The sequence below is a fragment of the Callorhinus ursinus genome, unplaced genomic scaffold (assembly GCF_003265705.2).
Source record: "Callorhinus ursinus isolate GAN/ISIS: 27379988/994484 unplaced genomic scaffold, GSC_fseal_2.0 scaffold27, whole genome shotgun sequence".
NCBI lineage: Eukaryota > Metazoa > Chordata > Mammalia > Carnivora > Otariidae > Callorhinus > Callorhinus ursinus.
In genome coordinates this window covers 22,607,295-22,615,741 of record NW_027397089.1, presented here as the reverse complement: position 1 = coordinate 22,615,741, position 8,447 = coordinate 22,607,295, and the positions used below count along the sequence as shown (strand labels likewise).

Below are 8,447 nucleotides of genomic sequence, written 5' to 3'. Positions count from 1 at the left end.
TATATATATATGCCAAAAATAAGGGTAACTACTATGAAGGGATAAAATATGACTCTAAAAATGAAAAATAAAAAATGTTTTTTTTTAAAAAGGGATCGATAAGATGTTGGTTGAAAAAGGGAAAAAGAAAAATTTTTAAAAAACCGTTTAAAAAATTAACTTTGAAAAACTCATGAATCATGGTAAAAAAAAAAGCCATGAATTCTATGTGCAGTATTCCCCTAGTGCTGGAGTTCTCCCGTTCTCCTTGATCGGTAAACTTGGTCTTGGCTTGCTGGCCGTTCGTGCTGATCTTCTGGGGGAGGGGCCTGTTGCCGTGGTTCCCAAATGTCTTTGCCGGAGGTGGAGCTGCCCCGCCCTTGTCGGTCCGGGCTAAGCAAGCTGCTCGGGTTTGCTCTCAGGAGCTTTTGTTCCCTGCAAGCTCTCGGTAGAGCTTTGGCGGACCAGGGTGAAAATGGTGGCCTCCCAATCTCCACTCGGAGGAGCTGAGAACTCGGGGCCCCGCTCCTCAGTGCGCCCCCAGAGAAAAGCAGTCACTCCCTTGTCCCCGATCTCCGGCCGCACCCCGTGCTCACCCAGCCTGTGACCAAGCGTTTGTATCTCTGGCACCCGACCCCGTGTGGAGTCTCCAAACCCAGCAGATCCCTGCAGTTCGTTCCCGCGCCGCTCCTCCCTGGGGAGGGAGGGGAGTCTCCCTGTCTCTTCCGCTTGTTGGGTCCCTGCTGCAGGAGCAGTGGCCCGACTCGGCCGCGGATCACAGTTTATGGCAACCCCGAGCTGAGAGCCTGCGCCTCGGCTCCGTCTCTGCAGCCGGCTTCCCCGCTCCGATACCTGGGAGCTCTGCTGCACTCAGGCACCCCTGGTCTTTCTGTGACCCCGAGGGTCCTGAGAGCACACTGTCCCGGGAGGATTCCACCCCCCGCTTAGCCACTGGAGCGACGTCCCTCAGCGGAGCCGGCTTCTAAAAGTTCCGATTTTGTGCTCCGCGGCTCTATCACTTGCCAGAAGCAGCCGGCGGAGGCCCCTCCCCCGCCGTCTATCCTCCCGAATATCGCCTCGGATTCACTTCTCCGCACGTCCTACCTTCCAGTAAGTGGTCGCTTCTCTGTTCAGAGAGTTGTTGCTACTCTCCTGTTCAATCTCCTGTTGAGTTCGTAGGTGTTCAGAATGGTTTGACCCTATTCAGCTGAATTCCTGAGACCAGACGAAATCCAGGTCTCCTACTCCTCCGCCATCTTGCTCCGCCCCCCTTCTGGTTCCTCTTTATCTGACTTCAAAATGCTGTCATGGCCCAGAGTTGAGTTCCCGGCCCTCTGACCTGTTTGTGCTCATCCTTGGATGAACTCTTCTAGATCCATGGCTTGGAGTGACGGCCATGTATAAGTGATCTCCAAGTGTATATCTTCATGCCAGGGTTTGATCACCAGGTCCAAATATCTGACTGGAGACTTGGCATATTTATTTACATATGCTATAGGGTTTTTAAATGTAACACATCAAATAAATAAATAAACAAACAACTCTTCCCCAGTTTCACTCTATGCTTCTCCATTTCAGTACCTAAGCCCAAAACTCAAATCAGTTTTGACTTTTCATGCTGCTCTCACATGCATTAAATCCACCAGAAAATACTGTTTATTGTGGAAAATAAGGGAATGCAGATATTGAATATGGAGGTATCGTTGGTCTGGGATACATTAAAAGAAATACTGAGTTTACACAATAAAAATTTATCCTCTACTCTGTTCTTCCGCAATCATTCCATTCCCACATATTATATGCCTATTTCAGAGAACACTTTAAAAGAGGGGTCTCTATTGGATAGTATCAAGCGATTAGGTAGAATGGAAATTAATTCAAAACTATTTACAAAAAGGAATGGAGAAAATGAAGATTTATTACAGAGGGATCAGACCTAAAGATAGAAGCAAAAGAAAAAAATGACCACAAGGTGGAGCTAGAGGATAAATACACGATAGACTATTTTGAGTTTTTTCTTGTTTTGGGTTTTGTTATTTTTTTATTTTAGAATTTATTTTGAAATGTATATTCATCCAATCAGGATAATCAAGTATCCTGATTAAAATAAAGGGCTATGCAGACAGATTGATTACCTTAAATCTCAGATCAACATTTACTTGTCCGGTGAAATGAACACAACCAGGGTCTGCCCCAAGCTTTGCCAGTAAAGATCTATTATTCGAGTTTTTTCATAGTACGTATCATGATCTGAAATTACTTTGCTTTTTTCTTTCTTTGCTCTCTATGTTCACACCTTTCACTAGAATATAACCTTAATAAAAGCAAAACTTTTGGGTACCTGGGTGGCTCAGTTGGTTAAGTGGCAGCCTTTGGCTCAGGTCATGATCGCAGAGTCCCAGGATCGAGTCCCGCATTGGGCTCCCCCTCATGTTCTCTCTCGGTCTCTCAAATAAATAAATAAATCTTTAAAAAAAAAAAGTGCAAAACTTTTGTGTGTTTTTTTCACCATATTATCCCAGAAAATAGAATAGTGCTTGAGACACATAAAGTGATCAGTAGATGTTCAAATAATGGATTAATTAATGGTCCCTGCAATGTACGTTTTATAGTGATTTTAACAGGATACTTTATATCCCAAAATATTGTAACATGAATCTTCAGTTCAAACATGCTTGATCACTTTGTTTTCCTTGATCATATCATACTCATTCATACTTCCATAGCTTTGTTTAGATGTTTGCCCTGCCTGATAAAAAAGTATTCCTTTCCACTCTCTTCTTCTGTAATCTTTGCCTTTCCTTCAAATCATAACTCAAGGCTTATATATTCTGTTTGATATTATTTAACTTTACAGATATTTTGTATACATGTGCATGATAAGCTTATCAGTGTGGTAGATGCTGTCTGACATATTTTCCCCTTTATTTTCTCTACTCTGTAACAAAACGCTCTGCCACAGTTGTTGTCTGATAGTTATTCATTGTTTAGCTCATTATCTTTTAATAAAACATGCCACTTTTCAGTCCACATGTTTAGGCTTTCTGGAAGTGAAAGAGAAAATATTAATTATGTTTTTTTTCATGACAGGAAATTCTAGCTTTTTCCAAAGATAAACAGTATTTGGTATGTGTGTAGAAGGCTAGTAAGTCAGAGGTGAACCAACAATATTAATGCAGAGGACTGAGAGGGAACGGGATATCACTGATAAATGCACCGAAGGGTTAGCATAAAGGTGATGTGCCTTAAAAAGTCTGAGACTCTTAACTATAGGAAACAAACTGAGGGTTGCTGGATGGAGATAGGTTGGGGGGGATGGGGTAACTGGGTGATGGACATTAAGGAGGGCACTTGACGTAATGAGCACTGGGTGTTATATGCAACTAATGAATCACTGAATCCTACCTCTGAAACTAAAAAAAAAAAAAGTCTGTAAAAAGATACCACGAGCTGCAAAATTCTCCCTTGCTTTATATATTTTTTTCAGTTTAGATACATTACTATAGCATTCATAATAGTCAACATCATTTTCCTTCGATCTTTCTCTTTTACACATCCACTAGCCCTCATTACATGTTGAACAGTCTTATCCACAATGTTATGAATTCCACTGATTTCTTATTGAATCTATACCTTGTTGTGAGTTTAGTGTCTTTTATTCATTCTTCAGCTATAAACATAGATAATGGAGTCAGGACAATCCTCAAATTTGAAAGACTTTATAATATAGTGGAAAAACTTGGAAACTAGGTAGATGGTACTGCTTTCTACAAGCAGTATGATCATAGAAATGCCTCCACATTCTTTAACCTTCCCTTTCTACATGTGTAATATGAGGATGAGACTGCTGTTTGGATACATATTCATTCATTCACCAAATATCTACTGGATGGTAACTGTATGTCAGTCACTATTTTAGACCATGCTTTAAAATTAAAGAGATAGCTTATGTAAAAGTGCCTCTTAATCTCTAAAATATTAAACAAAGATTTTTATTCCAAATTCAAACTCATCAGAATATTTGCAATAAAGGACTTTTTCTGTTATACTTTACTAAGCCAAGAAAAGAGGGACAATAAAATATACAAACATATCAATGACAGACCTTGTAGGGTGATTAAGAGAAATCTAACAAAGGGGCACCTAGCTGGCTCAGTTGGTAGAACATGTAACTCTTGATCTTGGGGTTGTAAGTTTGAGCCCCACGTTGGGGGTAGAGCTTTCTTTAAAAAAAAAAAAAGCGTTATCTAGCAAAGCCTTTGGATTTTGGAAAAGGAAAAAGAAAAGTTTTTAATCTCTATCTCTTTTTCCTGCAGTTCTCTGCTTAATTTTTGCTGAGTAACTCAGCTTGTATTTATAGCGTATTTAGAGGAAGAAAACAGAATGAAGACTAATGTTATCAGGGGCTCCTTTGACCCTGAGAGACTCTGTACTCACCCAGCATATTTCCTAACAAACCATGTTGGGGGGTTACAAATAAAGGCAAATATATTTTTATGGACCATAGATCCGGACATAAGACCCTCAGCCTGCGGCTAGTGTTATCAAAGATCCAAAAACCATGCCTTGCTGAAATAATATGGAGTTAGTGATTACTGTCTTTCAGTAATGTTTTCACTTTAAAGTGAACTTCCAGGAAGGGAAAAATCTTAATTAAGTGAAATTGTGTAATTTCAAGTATGGTGGTGCTTCAATGAAGAGCTGTTTGTGGAAGGGACAGAAGATATCTTCTGTTATTCTGTTACCCAGAAGATAACAGGAAGGAAGGATAAATGATGCATTGCAATCATTAAAAGGAAAAAAAACAAAAGAAAGTCCACAGGCTGAGCTATAGGTAGGAATGGAATATCATCTGAGGCTTAGGTTTCAGCTTTACCTACATCTGGTGTTAAACATACAGTTTTAAACATTCATGAATCAAGTAAGCCCAGCATATTCCTGGCGATTTGCAAGAAGAATAAATGGGATATTTTTATAACTCAACCAATTGCCCAAGACCTAGAGAATGTGGAAACCACAACAAAGCAAGCTAACTGTTATGTTTCATAACTCCTGAAAGTTTCTGCTAATTGAACATGAAAATGTTTATAATAATTACGAAGGCTTCCAAATGTTCATGGATCTTGCATTTACATATTTGATTTAATTTAACCATAAATTTTCAGAAGTTACATGTTTGATTACTAAGAGAACAGAGTAAAAGGTTTATTGAAAAAATGTCATTTAAATTGACCTTCCATCCTTGTTTTGTTTATTCTTTACCTCACTTTTAAAATTATTTGAGGAGTGTAGGGCAAGAAATTTCAAGATGAAAGATTATTTTAAGGAAGCTGACAAAGAATTCAGAGTGAAGAAGATAACAGAAAGGAAGGACAAATGTATACCGGATGTACCAAAGGGAACATTAGTAAACAAAATACCTACCATGAGATCTTATATAATTACTATATTGAAAAGTAATGTCTAACACACTAGTAACTAAAGAAAAAAAAAAATAAGATTATTTATAAGATAAATGCCTAGAATTAGGCACTTAGAAGAAGGGAAGCTTTTCTGGCTGTAAAGGTTTAAAAAAAATAAAAAATATATATCTGGGGGCACCTGGGTGGCTCAGTCGTTAAGCGTCTGCCTTCGGCTCAGGTCATGATCCCAGGGTCCTGGGATCGAGTCCCGCTTCGGGCTCCCTGCTCAGCAGGGAGCCTGTTTCTCCCTCTCCCACTCCCCCTGCTTGTGTTCCCTCTCTCGCTGTGTCTCTCTCTGCCAAATAAATAAAATCTTAAATATATATATATATATATATCTGCTATAAAACTATATAAAAGCTATCCTAATGACAAAATAGACAGCACCCTCACTAACATCCTTACATTAGCACAGCAGCTAGCCTTCTCTAGCTACTCTAACTCCTTTCAGTGTGAGCTACAAAAACAATTTGAAAACCCATTTTATAGTTAAATGTGTGGAATACATATTACTCTCTGATGTGCAGGGCACTAGGAACCTGTCCCTTCCACAAATAGCTCTTCATTGAAGCACCACCATACTTGAAATTACACAATTTCACTTAATTAAGATTTTTCCCTTCCTGGAAGTTCACTTTAAAGTGAAAACATTACTGAAAGACAATAATCACTAACTCTATATTATTTCACTTTATATGATTGTTTTTTCTTTAATGCCTAAACCTAAGCAATATGAAGCCTACCTCCTGTGGAGTCCTCAAATTTTTGAAAAATATGATTTGTGAATGATGCAAAAATTTGGATGGATTCTAGGTCATAATTAGGAATGGCGCCTTCTAACACAAGACCCTGAAACATCTACTTTAGCTCCTATTAGATCGAATTATATTAGACTTGCTCCTCACAATGGAATAGACTATGTATCTGCTCCTGTTTTACCCACGAATCTTCATCAGAGAGCAGGTCATTTAAACAATACGATTTAGACTCCACTAAAGTTAAGATGAAGCATGAACTTTTGTTCTTTGAAAGGATATAATAAGGAGACATTCCTTCATTCAGAGTTGAAGATAAGAAAACAGGAAACAAATGCGATATCTACTCCTTTACTGCAAGTTATTATTTTTATATTTTTATGTTCAAGGTCCATGTATTTCTGAACAGCTACGAAAGGGCTTCCTGGAAGAAAAAAAATTCAAAACACAGAAACAGAACAAAACAAAAAACATGTGCCCCAACACATATGGCTCCACCTTACCAGAGAGGGGAGGATCATGGACTGGCAGGCACTGAAATCTATGCGTGGACATGACAATTCTCCTAAGTCATCGAACCCTGAGCTCACTTGCAGTCCGAGGGAAGCCATGCTGGACGAAGATGGATACATCACCTTAAATATTAAGAATCGAAAGCCAGCTCTCACCTCAGGTAAGAATACCCAGAGCCAGGGATTTGGAAGTTAATTATTGAAATAGGTCAACCCTACTTTCCTTTCTCTACTAGTGACAGCACATATAGTTTTATTTTATTTTCCTGATGATCTTCCTGCTCTACAGAATTCGAGTAACATCTACTTAGGCTCAGACAGACTTATTTAGAATATAAGCAACAAAAGATAAAAGCAGGAGCATTATAATAAGACTTATAATAAGGAAAAAATAATAATGCAGGATGGAATAGAAACCAAGAGAATAAGAGGAAAGAAGGTTTTATAACCTCATTTTCTAAGCTGTCAGCAAGTGGGTGTGATTCTTCAGTGGTTGCATATAAAAGCAATTATTTATGGGGGTGGGCACAAAACAAAACAAAGACACACAAAACCTTAACAGTTATATTTTGACTCAGAGAAAAGTCCATTGGAAAAGGGTTGTACATGCTATTGGGAATGGGAATGGGTTGTACTTGCTATTGATGATCACCAAAGAAACACCAGCAAGATCTGGCAATGAAGCTGTCTATAACACTCAGAAAGCCTTGAGAGGGCAGGGGGCAGGGGTGATGCTGCCCCATAGCTATGCCATACAGCCTGCCTCCTAACATCTGTATTCTATGTCTACAGTTGACCCTGCTTCCTCACCTCTGTGGCGTGTGATGGCTTTGATTCTGCTGATCTTGTGCATGGTGTTAGTTGTTGGGCTGGTGGCTCTGGGGATAATGTGTAAGTATTGACTCACTGCAAGAGATTTGTTCTGAGGAAAGCAACACCTAAGGGTCCTGGTGTAGGCCACTAGGCTTGATTGTCACTATGTGTCTCTTTGTTGCTACTTCAATCATTTTATACATGGCTGCCAATATATTCTCAATAAAGGAGAACTCCGACTTTTCTGTTCTAATTCAAATCGCTTTAATTAAAATTATTTTCAAGTTTTTAAACTCGTCTTTAAGATCCCCTAAGGTCTAGATCCACACTAGCTTTTCATTTTTTTTCTTCCTATCCTGCATATCTTCAGTTCCAACCAACATGGACTTTTCACAGTTTCACAAATAAATCCTCTTTCCCTGCCTGAAATTTCTCTCCACTGTATTACCTCTTCCTAAAGCGCCCTCTTTCCCACTTTGTTTAATGAATGCATTTACTTTCACTCAGAAGCAATTCATATCCCACCTAATTTATATATTTTTTCTTTTTATAAATCTAAAAGCCCTCCAATGTCACATTACCCCATGTAGCTGTTGCTTGTTTGTGTGCTTGTTTATTTGTTAGAATGTTTTGTTCACCATCTTTTATTCACCTGAATATCATATTTTGAGCACAACGAGAAATCAATATGTATTTTTTAAATAAATGGATATTTTGATATTACATGAAAAACAAAATACCAGAGGTCATTTACCTCTGAAATCTGCTTAGAAATCTGTATTCAAAGAAATGGCATGATCATGGCATTTTCTTATTTGTGATTGTCTCCTTCATATAGTTCACTTCTTCTTTTGGATAACCATCAGGCGTCAGTTTTGCATAGTTCTTAATTTGTTTGTTATACACCCCTTTACCCAGACCCCTTT

At 38.7% G+C, this 8,447-nt stretch overlaps 2 protein-coding genes across 4 annotated transcripts in view; one reads left to right on the top strand and one right to left on the bottom strand.

Moving 5' to 3' along the window:
- Positions 1 to 1,255, bottom strand: part of CLEC12B (C-type lectin domain family 12 member B) — a 17,664-nt gene extending 16,409 nt beyond the window's left edge. For both annotated transcript variants that reach the window (XM_073877991.1, XM_025879619.2), the window contains exon 1: positions 1,084 to 1,255. The gene's annotated coding sequence lies outside the window, so the exon portion shown is untranslated. The remainder of the gene's footprint in view (positions 1 to 1,083) is intronic.
- The window catches only part of CLEC1B (C-type lectin domain family 1 member B), a 53,935-nt gene that overhangs the window by 38,098 nt on the left and 7,390 nt on the right, over positions 1 to 8,447 (top strand). The window contains exons 1-3 of one of the 2 annotated variants that reach the window (XM_025879634.2): positions 1,011 to 1,089; positions 6,586 to 6,869; positions 7,501 to 7,599. In XM_025879634.2, the coding sequence (XP_025735419.1) occupies positions 6,716 to 6,869; positions 7,501 to 7,599 (253 nt within the window). In that variant the 5' untranslated portion in view covers positions 1,011 to 1,089; positions 6,586 to 6,715. Of the gene's footprint in view, positions 1 to 1,010; positions 1,090 to 6,585; positions 6,870 to 7,500; positions 7,600 to 8,447 lie in introns of those variants that run through there. The other variant, XM_025879635.2, reaches the window with a different exon arrangement.